This window comes from Myripristis murdjan, chromosome 22, assembly GCF_902150065.1.
Source record: "Myripristis murdjan chromosome 22, fMyrMur1.1, whole genome shotgun sequence".
NCBI classification, from domain to species: Eukaryota; Metazoa; Chordata; class Actinopteri; order Holocentriformes; family Holocentridae; genus Myripristis; species Myripristis murdjan.
The window spans coordinates 13,821,519-13,837,333 of NC_044001.1; the positions used below are offsets into that span (position 1 = coordinate 13,821,519).

Genomic DNA, 15,815 nt, shown 5'->3' on the forward strand with positions numbered 1-15,815 from the left:
CGAATGAGAGATTTTTGAGAAACAATCATTGCTATTGTGGATTTGATGACCAAGCAGGTAGAACCAAATAATAGAACTAGCACTAGTAAGTTCAAAAATTACAAACTAAGATATGGCTTCATCATAATATTACAACATCCAAAATGCCAGGTTATATCTATTCTCATAACACAGTAATGATATAATATCAGTATATTGTCCAGAAGAAAAGACAACATAAACACACTTCACACTGCTGAATTTAGTAAAAAATCAAGGGCCAATCCCAATTCCCCCCCTTTGTCCTAACTTTGCCGTACTCCTTCCTCTGTATGGATTATGGATACTGATTACTTACACAGTGGCGGCCCTTTTCCTAGGTAAAGATTTCAGTGCTTACCCCCTGTAGTGCCATTTTCAAGGGCCACTACCCAGTTGAGGATATTCCAAAACTAGAGGTAGGGCCAAGGGAAGGGAATTGGGATTGTCTCCAAATATGCTAATTTAATGTCAAATACTTTTGCATCATCAAGTTTGATTTTGCTAAGCCAGGGTGTTATTCTTGTTTAAACATGTAGGATTTGGAAGCTGTAGTTATTAATGATTTGTATCTGAGGACTTGGTATTAGGCCGTAAAGTATTCACTTGGTCACAGTACTTTTGACATATATATTTGAGTCTGAAGATGTACTGACATACCCCAACATCACAGCATTCGTATCGTACATCTTCCATTCGCTAATCCGATACCTCTCCTTAATGCTTCAACTTGCAAGTCGACAGCGCCTCTAGGCCCAACAGCCTCCGTCCGACCACACTTTAATTCTTGACTCTCAACCGTCAGCCAGTTCCTCTCCCATATTCCTCAGTCCGCCGCCTCTCAAACCGCGCTTCCTTTCATTTTACTCTCCCTCATTGTTCCCTGGGGCTACCCACCTCTCTCCATCGTTTTCCTGCGTCAAGATGAGAGGAGATGAGGAAAAATCTTCTCTTTATCTGAGCTTACACAGGGCAGATAGGGCTGTGCAGCCATGGACTGTGACATTTTCTTTTTTCACACAGATTGGAGAAGAAAAGGGCAGAAATGGAGGGAAACGGAAAAGGGGGAGAGAGAGAGAGGATGAAGTGAAATGTGTTTTAACTTGCGTGGAAGCAGCGAAGAGCAACTTGAGTCAAACAGAGTCAAGAAAGTACTTTCTTCTCTCTCAGTACTGTTGTCATCATTTTTGGTGATTCGCGTCTCTTTCTCTTCCTACCTGTCTTCCGATCACTTTTCAAAGTCAGTGTTTGTTTCTTCCTGTTAGACATCTGGGTAAAGAGCTGAATAGAGACATTATCTGACCAGCTGAGTGTGTTTGTTTGTGTGTGTGTGTGTGTGTGTGTGTGTGCATGTGCATAGCCCACTCACAGGTAAATAGACGATCCTCACAGGGAATTGTAGTGTGTGCCTGTGTGTTAAGTTTGCTGAGTCAGGTCCTCCTTGACACACTACCACTGAGCTGAGAGATGGCTAAATGGGAGCAACGGGACGTGTTACTGCCCACAAAGCCCCTTCATATTAACCTTAAACGTGTATGCATGCACACATGCCAAATGGCAATGTCTCCCCGTGTGTCTATGTGACTATATGTATATAGTCTATGTGTTTATGGCTCATCTAATGCCATAGCTGAAGAAGAGCTCTGATTTGCTGGCCTCCTCTTCAGAACACTATGGTTTTATTGTCTTCCCTCGCCTGTTCTTTGTGAGATACTGATCCTCAGTCTGCCTCCCTCCTCTCTTTCATACGAAATCAGTCTTTTTTTTCGCGTGCTGGGGTGGACAGCTAGACAAATGATTTTTTCGGTCGCGCAAAGCAGGGGGTAATTTTTAGGTGAGCGCAGCGCTTCAGAAAAGACTTGCCGCACTGAAATTAGAGGCTGTCAAATGCCGCATGTCTCCATGATGGCCCAGCACGGCCCCCTTATGTTAATGTGGCATTTCAGCTGGAGGAAATAGAATTAGGAGGAGGAGGGGGGGATGTGGGTATGGGGGGCATTGTCATGCTCGTGCACTTCTCCTTTTTCATTCTTGTTATCTCAAGTATTAATATTCTTGGTCGCATTTGACTTTGCATATGTGTTTGTGCTATAAGCTGAGATTCCCCTTTACCTATCATGATGGCTCCTACACACATGCTTAGCCCACCAGTGGTCTGTTTAATAACACTTCTCTGTTTATTAATGTTGGCTGGAACAGACATAGGGAGCCAGTTAGCTGCTAAGATGTATAGTCAAAAGCACATTTCAATTTGCTGGATACCATTTATATTTAGCTGGTGCTTTTTTGCCAAAAAGGCTGGCGAGCAGTGAGTGAGGAGGCTGTTGATGGATTTGCACATTGGCTGTTACAGAGAATTAACTTGTGAACTTAACGTCACAACACAGTCTCTAATCACAAGGTCATACTGACATGTTTGGATTTTTTTTTTCGTCTTTTTTAGTCTGGATGTCAGGTGCATTGGATACACAGCAAATGCTCATGTGTAATTAGTTGTTCTGTTTTCCAGCACTCCCATTACTCGCTGTTTTGTGCTATCCTGATCACATCCCGGCATGGCGTCTCACTGCCAAGCCTCTGTTCGTACACAAAGATGAGATGTGGCCTGAAGCCAGTGGCGTTGGTCGGGACTGATGTAATCTGTCCTCCCACAAACTCGGGGCTAGACACAGTGAGGATGAATTCATACGATTTCAGGAGGACTGGGAGTATCTGTGTGGACCACAGAGAGATGAGGTCATCTGGTTTGGACGGGAGCCACTCTGAGACGACTCTCCTACCTTGTTTGTACGGTTCTGATGTGTCCCGCAGGTGTTATCCACTCAGCTGCAAGGCAGATGTTTGAGTGCATATGTGTGTGAGTTTGTCAGTGTCAGCGACCCCCATCAATCACAGTCCTGTCGATCCATCACCATGGGACTGTGAGCAAACATGTTTTCAGCTCAACTGGAAATTCCCCTGAACCCATCCCATGCTTAAATCTACTGAGGCTTTTCCAGAATGCCTTGTTTTTTGGCATATATATAGTGTATAATTAGTTAAATGTAAAAAAAAAAAAAAAAAAAAAGCACTGACGAAACAACGCTTAGGTCAAATTACATGTTTGTCTTTCCTTCTGCGCACCCTCCAAATAGGCTGCAGTGGAGGGGTCATGCTTGGAGGTCAGGCATGCATTACTGAGAGCAGCTATAGGGGAGTGTCAGATTCCCCAGGCAGATTTTAAATAGAGCTCAGCTCTCAACTGCCTGTGAGGCTCCTAGAGGTGGAAATACTGCCTAACACACACGTAGAAACACCATTCCCCGCTGAACTCACCAATCGTTTTTGCCGATTTCACAGTCAAACTTATAAACTTCCATCCTCGCAGTCCCAGATGTCTCCTCTCTTCCGTTTGCGTTTCTCCCATCCGTTGGTGACTGCTGATTAGCCATTTGGTTCAGGGATTGTATGACTGTATGTGAGTGTGATGGCAAACGTGGGAAGTTAGAAAGCGTGACCGATGTGTGTGTCCTGTGTTAAAGGGTGTTACAACTGCAGCCGTCGACCCTCATCAAACTGTGACACACACACACACTGGGTTGGATGAATGAACGCTTTCTCTCCACCCCCATAGCGCTGCATTCCTCTGGTGTGTGAATGTGTGTGAAAAAAGAGAGAGAGAGAATGAGATAGTCAAAGTGGGATGCGCATGATTTAGAGGTGAGTGTAGGATTTTTTTTTTTTTTTTTTTAACAATGGAAGTCTCCGTTTCCAAAGCGTGTGAGTGTGTGTGTCTGTGTGCGTGTATGAGGGGTCCATTAGTTTTATCTGACAGGGGGATCAGATCTGAAGGCATTTACCTGAGCCTGAACGATTCCCTGCATCTCATATCCACTCCTGCCCCGGCTGTTCATACAGACTGCTATATTAGATCAGCCACTGGGGAGAGACAGGCAGAGAGGGAGGAAGGTGGCCTTAATCTCTTATTTCTACAATGCGGAAATATTCCCTCTATAGTAAAGACTAATAATACAGACTATTCAGAGTATCCAGTGAATGATTGATGCAAACAAAACCCCTTGATTTTAGAGGACTATTTCCAATACATGTAAAACAGTTCTGTATATTTTCTGCATTTGTGCAGAAATGTGGCGGTGAAAAATTCTGGGTTTGATATATTACAAGTCAGCAAACAAACAGTTTATTCTGCAAGATTGCTATTTTATCCATGCGCAAATTTCATACATTTTTGCACCCATAGACAATGATTATATTATTTATAGAGTATTCTGCAAAATAAACAATACTTGTGACACATGAGGCTTTTAACAAATATCTAATACAGTTTATAATCGGCATGACAGCATTAAGTCAAGTCCAAAATAAAAACAAACGCAAATGCCCTGTCCTATTGTTCAGTTGCTAACCAGAGTCTACATGTATGTTTGTGTGCGTTTCAGAGATCAACAGAGTACGTAAGGACATGTACAGCGACTCAGTGAATGGCTTGGTGGACAAACACCCTTTGGAGCTGCCTGAACCCATAGGTCCCATCATTCACCTGCAGGAGAAACTCTTCGTGCCTGTCAAAGAGTACCCTGACGTAAGGACCACACACACACTTGCTCTCTCTCATTGCATTTGTATTTTTGCTGTTTGTTGTTTTTTGTTTTGGCATTTACACTTGCACCGATGCATAAATCCTATTTTGCAGATTGTGATAAACAAAAAAACAATAGGATTTTGAGGTGTGGAAGATAAATCTAGACAATGTAATATGTGTATAATATATAGGTTTGTTGTTTGTGTTTTTTAGAATGCAGAAAAACAGCCAAGAATTTCTCTGCTTGTTGCTATTTTGCTGTTTGTTTGCTTCCAGAATACAATTTGATCAGGAGTTGCAGGGATAAAAGATATTTTTACAAAATGTCTGTACTAACAGATAAATTGGCAACTGTAATGTATCTAAAAATCCTGTATCTGTTGAAGCCGTAACACACAAACACGCATGCACAGTTGGTTTTCTTGCCTTTGGCCATGTGTCTGGGTGACGTGTGATCACTGGAATGACAGCTGCCGATGGTTCAGCAATCTGTCAGCACTGAGGACACACTCACTCTGTTTCTCTCTTTCTCTGTCTTTCTCATTTCACTTCTCCTTGCTTAGTGTGTTCGGTTTCTCAGTATAGTCTGAGGAAAAAATTACGGTTTCATAATTATTATGCACTAATTCATTTCACAACACTGTGGATGTCTAAAATCACATGAGCAATGACTTGAGTTTATTTTTAATGTTTAAAATGTTATTATTATTATTAGCAGTAGTAGTAGTAGTATTGTTGTTGTTGTTTTAAAAGATACTTTATGTTACTGGGTGTTGCAGTATGGGGAAATATGGGGGAATCTAATCATCATATTGAAGAGCCGACTCTGTGGACTCGAGTCGGGTACAGCCCTAGAACTAATCTGAAATGTTGTTATCGTCAACTGTCATACAGGCCTTTTTAAAATTCATTTTTAATAATCTATTCTAAACAATTCTAATTTTACGTATTGCCCAAGAAAATTCTGTCTATTATAGTAAAAATGAAAGAAAGAAAATGAGAATATCTCCTATGCAGATGTTATTAAGCACTAAAATACAATTAATTAGATTCCATGTTATAGTGCTGTGAGTTCACAAGTTTTTAATGAGTCAGTCTTTTAGTATATTTAGCTACCATAACTAGTGTTTACACAGATGAGAGAAAGCAACGGGATGTAAATGATCGTATTGAAGCCTTTGACAGAATTACATATAATTCTGGTGAGCGTTTCTAAATAAATTTATAAATTGTGCAATGACCCTTTTCCTGCGCTGGTGTCATTGCTTTATGTTGCACTGAAAGCCCAACTCAACTCACCGCTACTACCAACTACCAACCAAGTCAATGTTTAATGAAGTAACTTGCCACTGACAGAACGTGCTGCACAGCATTTTAAGCTGGTGCACCAGTGGTGTAACTTTGTTTTTTCACTGTGCGTATTTGTTTATAGAAAAATAGTAATAATGTATAACATAATGTAACTTTTTGAGAGTGAGAACAGAAACACTTGGTGTCGCTAAGCATTTACAGTTACAAAACTGTGACATTTAAAAATGCGGTTAACTGTGAAATCAGTTAATCACTGCATCCCTACTTACTTACCGTTGCTATAAGTAACTCACCTATATTGACAGTTTGCTTAATAGTTGCTCCACTCACTTCAAGTGTATTAGATACAAGTCGCAGTCTAAATCAGGCCTGGCCACAGGGAAAAATTGCGTATTAGTTTTGGTCTCAGAAGGGAGAGAGGAGGCGGTGGGTGAGAGGTGGAAGGTCATATCTGTCTTTCCATAAATATTCGGATGCAGAGGATGGAAAACTGGTGGACTGACTGACCGCTGACATCGGCCAGAGCGTCTAGTCAGACAGCGCTGCTTAGACGGACAGATACAAACACACACAAACACAGAGAGCTGGGAGAGTGCAGGGCACGGTGGAGCTGCCGGTCTGGCTGTAGTGACAGATGAGGAAGGAGATGACATGGGAGAGGCGATGCTTGTCTGGAGGATTAGGGCGCAGAATGTTTGTGTTTGGAGGAGACGGCGATAGAGAATGGGCGATTGCATGTTTATTATGTCTACATTTCTGAAGTGCGTGTAAAGGTTCATATGTGTAAGGTTTTGACTAGGGTCAGTCAACCACCTTCCTGCCCTTATGCAAATTTTTGGCAGGTGTCACATGCAGACACACACACACACGCGCGCGCACACACACATACACACACGACTGACTGCATCCCCTCTTGAGGAGCAATATTTCTCTTGGTAATCCCAGCAGCTGACGGAGAGGAGGTGAATGGAGAGAGGTGGCAAAGGAGAAGAGGCAGTGAAGAGCAAGGAAAAGCCCAGCCAGGCGTGAATTGCATTTTCCCCCTGACAGAATTGATAAAGGGCACTGGGGACTGGCTCAGCTCCGCTCAGCTCTGTCCAGCCATCAGAGCTCAAGGCCTGGCCCAGCCTCTGGGAGCCAGCTAAATCCACAGACCTCCACCTCAGTCCTTCACCTCCCAGCTCCAGCTCTAAAACCCTGGGCCTTTCTACCAGTTGGGTTGTTGATGGAAGCCGTTCATATTACATTTGCTGGCATGTTTTCTTTCTTTTTTTCGTTTCTTTTCTTTTCTCATCTTTAATTTGTCACATTCTTTTCCTTTGGGGATTCCGATTTTGTTTTCCAATTTTGCTTCCATTATCTCCTGCTTTTCTGTGTTCATCTAATCCGCTCTTTTCTTTGTTTTACCTATCCCATTTTTAATTAATGTTGACATTTTAGCAGAAACGTTGATTAGTTAATGCTTTCTCTCCTAAAGTGCAGATTGAAAAAGTGCAGGCTAACCTTTTACAAAAGCACTCTCACATTACATTATAAATGAGGAGTGTGATACATAATGATGATGATATGATACATGGAAACACATTATTTAAGTGTGTGTGTGTGTGTGTGTGTGTGTGGGTGGACTTTCTGCCGACCCTGGTAATAATCACATCAGTTTTTAGAAAAGTGTGGTAAGCCTGTGAAAACGCATGAATCGGTGGCACCACCTGTGGCTTTAAACACCCTTCTGGAATGACCACCACACTCTCACACAGAGTCACATATAGACACACATAGACACAGACACTATTGAATGTGCTGGCATCCTCAGATGACCCTGTGTTCCCCTTGCCCGATGTGCTATGCTGCTCTGTGCTGAGCAGGGCTGTAACTCAGTATTGTGTTTACGAGCCGCCTGGCAAGCTACTAAATTAATTAGACTTCCCCCTGGTGGCCAAGATGAGTCACTGATGACCTTAACAGACGCAAACACACATACATAAACGCATGCATACATTGGTCTGCACACACAGAATACATAACCGTGGCCTCACAAAAATGGCAGACAATCCACATGGACATTTTTTCACTCTATTTTGGTACACACGCACACTTTGGTCATTAAATCAGGAATAGAAAAGAAAAAGGGCAAATAGCTTTTTTATATATAGCTGTGTTGATTGGAACCAGGGGAAATCTACAGCAGCTCCTCAAGGAAGTATTTTACTCTATTTCTGTCTCGTCTATTCTCAGAAAATGTTTGGAACTGGAGTTTGTATGTGTGTGTGCCCAAACTATTGTTTGGGCACACACACATACATAGGTAGGCAGTGGTTGTTAATGTGGTTATTAAATTTGTTACTGTGTGTTAATGTGAATTCTGCCTCAATTTTATCCTGTCTTGGTGTTCTGTAGTTTTGACAGCTCTTGTCCTTTCAGGCCAGGTGAGCTAGCCCCTCTGTAGTTTTCCTGAAAGTTTTACAAAGGAGGACAGAGACTGAAATTATGGGGCGAGTTGTAGAATCAGAATAAAAATCGAGTGGGGAGAAGGGATGAAGGGAAGAAAAATGTCACTTCCTATCCCCATCTGCCCACTGCTAAGAGGAGAGGAGACTGTAATGATGATTATTAGACTGGGGAATATTTTCCCCCCTCTCACATTTCTGTCTGATTTCCCAGATTTTTTCCCCCATGTGCCGAGGGAGGATGCTGCTAGCTGCGTGTGTCTCGCTGACGCAATACTAGGTACTCCCAAGAAAGCGGGAAATGATAGTCCAAGTCTGCATACTGTGTTCTTGGCATCGACTCCTCTTCCACCAAAGATTTGTCTTCATTCATATGCTTTCCCACATCTTTTCCTTAGTTCACCTCTCATTTTGGGATCTGTGCCATTTTCTTGTGTTCTGTTATGTTCAGTTTAAGCATTTAAAACACCCCCACCCCCCTTCCCCTGCTACATCTCTATGCCCGGGTCATACAATTTTGTCATTTTGAGTCTCTCTCACCTGTGTGGTCCTCCCCCCTTGTTACACCAGCAGATAATTAGATTTTCTTGGTGCCTGGATGCAGTGCAGCATGTCAATTTCACCAGAATAACTTGCCTTGCCAACACACTCCCACTCTAATTCCCTTTAGTGTGTCCCTGCGTTGGCTTGTGTGTGCAGGTCTGTGTGTCTGCCTGAGAATGTGTCTGTGTTTACGCCTGTATCTCTATCAGTCTGTCTGACTGCGTGTCTGCGTGCTCCTGTCCCTCATCCATTCTTCACGTCAGCCGATTCCTGATGTCATCGGTGTGCAGAGCGCCGTGAAGCATCACCGTGGCGACCGCATCTTGACTGACAGCAAAGTCGCAGACCATCTGATAACTTCAACCTTCAATTAAATGCTATCTGTGGCTCTGGCTCCCTCGTGAAAGCACACACACACACACACGCATGAACAAACACACGTACCCACTCTGATAGGCAGCTGACTGACAGCTCAGCATGTCATTTCCGTTGACCTTCAGGAGTCTGATAGGATGTGTGACGTGTCTTTTAAATGTGTCTCTGTCTCCCTCTTATTCTCTGTGTGTTTGTATTTCCCAACGATTAAATGCCCAGGTGAATTGTGGGTAGGTCACCGGGTTTCAAGAAGTGCCTAGGACTGAACACACACACACACACACACACACACACTGCCCTGAGTCTGCTGACTCTGTGAAATGGGACCCTTGGTTAGACGTAAGCTGTTGAGCAACTGGTAAACAGACCTGACTGGATGAGGCTTTGAAGAAGCTGGAGAGAAGAGAAGGGTCTCTTGTGTAGATGGGTCTGAGAAATAGCAGTGCTGTACAGCTCACCACTCAGACTCCAACTTTAATTAGTGCAGGAACTCTCCATCAAATGTCAACTCTACAGACAAAATGACAGCACATTAGTTAAACCTAGTTTTAGCTTTTTCAACCATAAACGCTTTATTGAATAATAGCTTCTATTAGGTACCATTTGTTCAATTCGCTGTATTTGTATGTGAAAGATTCCTTGCCATTGGTGTCTGTTTGGCATTAGTTTCTTTCTGGTGTTTAGGTGGTTGTCATGGCACTTTAAGTTGTTTACCCCAGTAATGGAATCCTTTAAGAAGCAACCCCACACTCCGTCTTTTCCGTCTCCATGGTTCCCCTGAGCTGCTGATCGTCACAGGAACATTTTTGATTCTCGTCAGGTCTTCATTTGCTGGTTATTAGTCCACCTTTTTAAGCCAAATGATTCCAATTGAGCATCACAAATGACTAATCTGCTGCTCAAAAATAAGTGCTGTGAATGATCAAAATTGGCCTTGTGCACTCAGATGTCACAAGCTCGGTCTACTGGTGCTGTTGTTGTTGATCAGTATTTTAAAGGTAAGAGAAAGGTGCTCATCAGTTTGGCCTTGGCTCAGTTAGCAAAGATTTAATATTTGCTTATTCAGTCTATCAACTGCTGTCATTCAGGCAGTAAAAAATCAGGTTTAAATAAATGTCTTCTTCAGTGTTAGCAACACTAATGAAATGGCTAAATGCCTGCTTGCAGTTTTCTTAGTGTACGTGTGTTTGTCTTTGTAGTGTGCACCTGCGCTTTGCCTTCTCTGCAACGAGGAGTGAAGTGCGCTTAAAGCCTACTATGAGATGCCTGTAACATCACATAATCTGAATGTATATCAGTAGAGGGAGCAGCCAATCAATAGGTATCACAGTGGTACTGGAAATGATGGACTGTGCTATCATTTCCAATGTGTATATGTATGTTTGTGTCAGTGCAACCATAGTATCTGTCTGTCTTTCTCTGTCTCTCTAAATCATGACTAATAATCAAATTAATGTTCATCTCACTGAACTGAGTAGCTATAAGGATAGCAAATATGATTTTCCAATAATATTCCTTAAAACGTGTCATGCCAAAATTGTGTCATGCCTAATTTAGTCAGTTTTAAAATAAAAATGTGCTTATCATCACTGTAGACTGCAGAAATGTGTGTCATGATATCACAAAATGATGATTCTACATTATCATCCAGCCCTGGCACACATGAACATGATCTAGGGACAGTAATTAGGATGTAAGATTTCACAGACAGGCTGCTCCTGGCAGGCTGGCAAGATGTGTGCCATAGTGCACTGTTGGGTGTCGTGTGTGTGTTCGGCCATGTGCATGAGTTTGGTGCAGTGAAGTCCTCAGAAAAGCACCAAATAAAATGACCCAGAGATAAAAATGAGATGGCAAAACGGAATGGCAGCAGAGTTGAGGTAAAAACAACTTGCCCTGCTGCTCCCACAATGCTTTACCTCCACTGTAAGGGACAAAGATTTTGGGAATGACTGTTAGAACCAGGCTGTAGTGGTTTGGGCAGACAGGATGTCCTTGTGCTGCTGGGTCTTTTCTGTTTCACTGCAGTAAAAATTGCCAGGCCAAACCAGCCAGTTCGCTGCACAGGGAAAGTCATTAAGCTCGTTCCCATGAGGGTGTCATCACTTATCATGCCAGCTCCTGATATCCTTCTGACCCCCTTAAGTCATTACCAGTCCTGGAAACGTAGCGCCCAACACTTCACCTCACCTCGCTGCTACAGCCAGAGAGAGGAGAATTTTGATATCTCTAGCTAGCCAGCCATGCATGATGATGATGATAATTTGATGAACGGACGGCTTCCTAGTTAGCTATTTGATGAGGAGGGTAATTACAATAATGATTTAAACAGAGAAGACTCTATTTGTTGTAGTTAGTTAACATGACGAGGGGCGACAGTATGAGATGTTGTATTTATAACTGTGCTAATGCCAGTGATTGCTTGCATATTAGCTGTGTGTGCTTATGTACTGTAAGTGGATGGTGAATCCAGCCTCCTTGGCCTGTCTGTCTCTGCAGTCATTAAGCTGAGCGGCAGAGAGTGAAGGACAGAGGAAGCAGGTTGTTCACAGATGGGATCAAAGGCTGCACAAGCGGTGTCGTGTTCACGCAAACACACACACACACACACACTCTCACACACAGAGGGCTGGAGATGTGGGCTAAACAAAATATAGTGGTCACTCCTCATTGTTGCCAGCATATCCTCTCTGTACTGCTGCTGTTGGTACACGTCACACACAGATGGACACACACACACACACCTATTAATCATTCACATCTGTTAGCGTTTGTTAACATATACACACCCTTCACTCGGCCAACTCATGTCAATAAACATTCTAATCTAAAAATGCCCCATTTATTTTGTCTACTCAGTTGTTTCAGTTTTTTTTTTTTTTAATAACCATTGTAGTAAACAAGCTAATGGGCTTACTGATCAGAACGAAGCATTAGACATTGCCCAAATATAAAATTGAGGTATTTAGTTCATGTCAAGTTCAACAGAGATACACTCACACATGGTGTGTTGATTTTATATATTACCCAGCAGATCTGGCAAATTTTATTTGAATGTCTGACCTGTCTCTGTCGCTCTCTACTCTCCTACCTCTCTCCATCTCTCTGATGGGTCTGTGGCTAAGGTAGCACAGCAAGGCTAGCATAATTCCACAGTGCTCTCAGCCTTGTCAAAGGGCAGCATCCTATTGACTTATGCTGATTAACTAATGCTTGGATGAACACTGAGGGAGAAACTGGATGTTGTTGAGCATCTTTATGCTTTTTACTTTTTCTCTTTTTGGTAGTCGCTTATTTAAGAGTTCACGAACTTTGCTCTGTGCTCCCTTCACTCATCTTCCAAACTTCCAGCCATCATCAATCTTTACGCTTTCCATCTCTCTGTCTTCTCCCTCCTCCTCACTCTATTTCCACCCTGCCTGCAACCCCAAAATAAACCCAAACAGAATTATCAAAGGAGCCAAGGATTAGGCGTTAAATGCTGGATGTGCTGAATAGAGAGCTTTGAAGTCTATAGGGCTTTGAGGCGAAAATGTCACCCGTCGGAATCTAAGTCTAATTTTCACTCCTCAGACACCCTAGCTTTGCCTTCTCTGCTCCTCTGTCCTTCCCTGTAGACCAAGGATACAATCTTCTGTATGTTCAACTTCAGTCAACCCACCCTCTCCCTCTCTGTATGCCTGCCGTGCTTTCCTTAAGGTGTGTGGAAATGGTATGTGGAGAGGCTGTGTGTGTGGGTCGCAGGGATCAGGCCACGTAGCGAAGGTGAGCAAGCTGGAATAATTGAATGATGGAACATTTCGGCCCACAGATGAATGAGTGGTGAAAGGCAAACCGCCAGCTGGTGGCTAGGGAGGTTTCGTGTAGTCAGAGAGAAACATTGATTTGTTCTATGCGAGATCCACGCACCGAGGGAGGAAGGGATTGAGCAGGATATTGGGGGGTAGTTATGCAAAAGAGGCAAGGTAAAATGTTGTGCACAGGGAGTTGAAAAAGGAGGCCTGCTTGGTTTCCAGAAGAAACTACCCTACCAATGAATGTAGAATAAAGGAGCATGACAAGGAGGTGTGGGAGGAGAACAAGAGGTTAGTTTCAGCATCAATGAGCACTTTTTGACTCGTTGCCCTCTTCTAGTCCTCCCAGTAACTTAGAGTGAAATGAGATGGAAGGCATCTTTGGTATGAGGAACTAGGGAGTTTGACTGTAGGCCGCCCTTACATCGGTATGAGCAGTTGCATAACAAAACTTCAGGAGGGAAAGATGGAGAGGGAGAGAGAGACATGGCAGTGCCTGGTGCAACCATAGTTTCCACTTTGCTTTGATACACTCACTGAATGAACTGTTTCTCATTTCCATAAACCCTGCCAGGCTGGCTAATATGCGATTGGTATTCTCCTCCCGGCTTGGCCTTGCTCCTTGATAAGCCCTGCGTGCACACAGCCAGAGCCCTCGCCATGATCTCATTTCCTGTCTCCTCACCACCACAAATAAACGCCATCATAGGCACAATTGTTCTGCTTCTCTGAACATTGTTGGTGGAGCTGTTGTTGTTTCCTGCTTGTTCACACACACTCACACACATACGTAAACACGCACGACAGTCAGCTTCTGAGTGCCTGGGGTGTCTGCAAGAGTTCACTCCCTACATCCCGGTTTCACACATTCACATAAACACACATTCATGTACACATAGATATGTACACAATATAACCCGCCTGTGGAGAAGCGATAACGGGGGCTAAACAAAGGCCCTTTAATGTCAGTGTAAGCCCTTGTCCTGAAGGGGGCTGTGTTTGTGTGTATTTGTGTTGGTCTGTGTATGACTGAATCTTTTTGCATGTACGTATACATAAGTGAGTATACACATGTTCTTGCACACACGTATATTTGTTTGTGTGTGTGTGATTTTGCACAGCTTGGAGAAAAATAAGATAAAAGTGAGATCAAGGGAGAAAAATATGGGAAAGAGACTCCGTCCACCAAAGGTCCCAGTGGCTCTAATCTGCTAATTCTGTAAATGAACAGAAGGAACAGGAGAGGGGGGGCAAAGATACACAGAAAGAGAGAAAGGAACAGCCAAGAGTTGCCGAGTTAGCAAAAGAAATAGTTTATGCATGAATTCTGTTCACCAGATGGGTGCTGGCAGGAGTGCATGATTAAATAGAGCTGGTAAATACATTTTTTGTAGTTTTTTTTTTTTTTTTTTTTCTTATCTTGTACTTAAGGTGTGTGGTGTTTTTGTTTTTTGTTTGTTTTAAACCCAGAATGGCTAAAGGCTTTCTGTTTCTGCTGGCAGAAAGAACACTTATAGATAGATAGCAATTGAGGGTGTAACTACTGATCATAATCACCTCAATTTTACACACATGCCCTGTTTAATTGTATTGATTAGCAACAGTAAAATGGCTGCTGCAGTTGAAGTAATTTCCATACATCTAGTGACTACCTCTAGGACACGTTTGAGTGCAAATCACCACCAGTCAAGCACCCATGGTGGTCGCCAAACCCAACTTTACAAAGGCCACAGTCAGGGGAGGTGGCAGTTGGCAGCAGGTATATAAAAGATATGAAAGCTGGCTTTTTTTTATTAGGTGCGGAGGAGGCAAGATAGTTTAGCAAGGGGAGGTGAAGACAGCGGGTGGTGTATTTGGCAGAGATGGAACTGTATCCATCCTACTCCTCTGGCTCTACTGAGTGGAGTTGCTGGCAGGCTCAGTGGCCTGCACCCTCCTGATAACTCAACCGCCCAGCTCTCCATTGTCTCCACATTCCAGTGGCTTAAAATGGAGGTTGCCCTGTTAAACGCCACATCAGCGTCCACAAGAAGAATGTCCACTCCTCGCTTATTGGGTATTTAGAGCAGAGTCACCGTTAGCATTGAGACAATTTAATAGGATGAAGCAGTGTTTTTTATTTATTTATTTATTTTTTTATTGTCTCCATCCTGTAGCCCCATGTGATGTTGAGAGGCTTGAAGTAGAAACCCAGACATTTGATGTGGCTTTGTCTTGGAATTTTCCTGGAGCGGGAAGAGGGTGTGTGGGTGTCTGCGTGTCTGCGTGTCTCTCTGCGCGCACGCGTGTGTGTGTGTGTGTGTGTGTGTGTGTGTGAGAGAGAGAGAGAGACAGACAAAAAGAGAGAAAGAAACTTGCGGTGACAGCTTGGTCAGACATGATGCTTGGTCTGTGCCATGCCCCCACCCTTTATGTGTGTTTGTGTACATGCCTGTATCAGCATTAGAGAGATCTTTGACACCCACGTACCATCCTACACGGACCAGCTCTTATGCCATGGAGCGAGATCGTCACAAAGCACGAGTTACATCCAACCACACACCTGTATGTGCACACACACGTAACCCACACACACACTTTTGACCTTGAGCAGCCCTCCTAAACAGAGCTGAGTATATGATTCATGTCCGGAGCTGAAACATCAAGAATGTTTTTTTTTTTTTTTTTCCCTCCCCACTCTGTGAGGGAGGCGGTGTTGTCCCCTCTCCTCATAATAACTGCTCTAGTATTAAACAAGACATTCCC

The 15,815-nt window shown here is 43.2% G+C and overlaps 1 protein-coding gene across 4 annotated transcripts in view; it reads left to right on the forward strand.

Annotated features, from left to right (window-relative positions):
• Window positions 1-15,815, forward strand: part of qkia (QKI, KH domain containing, RNA binding a) — an 85,574-nt gene that overhangs the window by 22,824 nt on the left and 46,935 nt on the right. For all 4 annotated transcript variants that reach the window (XM_030044172.1, XM_030044174.1, XM_030044173.1 and 1 more), the window contains exon 2: window positions 4,458-4,600. In XM_030044172.1, the coding sequence (XP_029900032.1) occupies window positions 4,458-4,600 (143 nt within the window). The remainder of the gene's footprint in view (window positions 1-4,457; window positions 4,601-15,815) is intronic.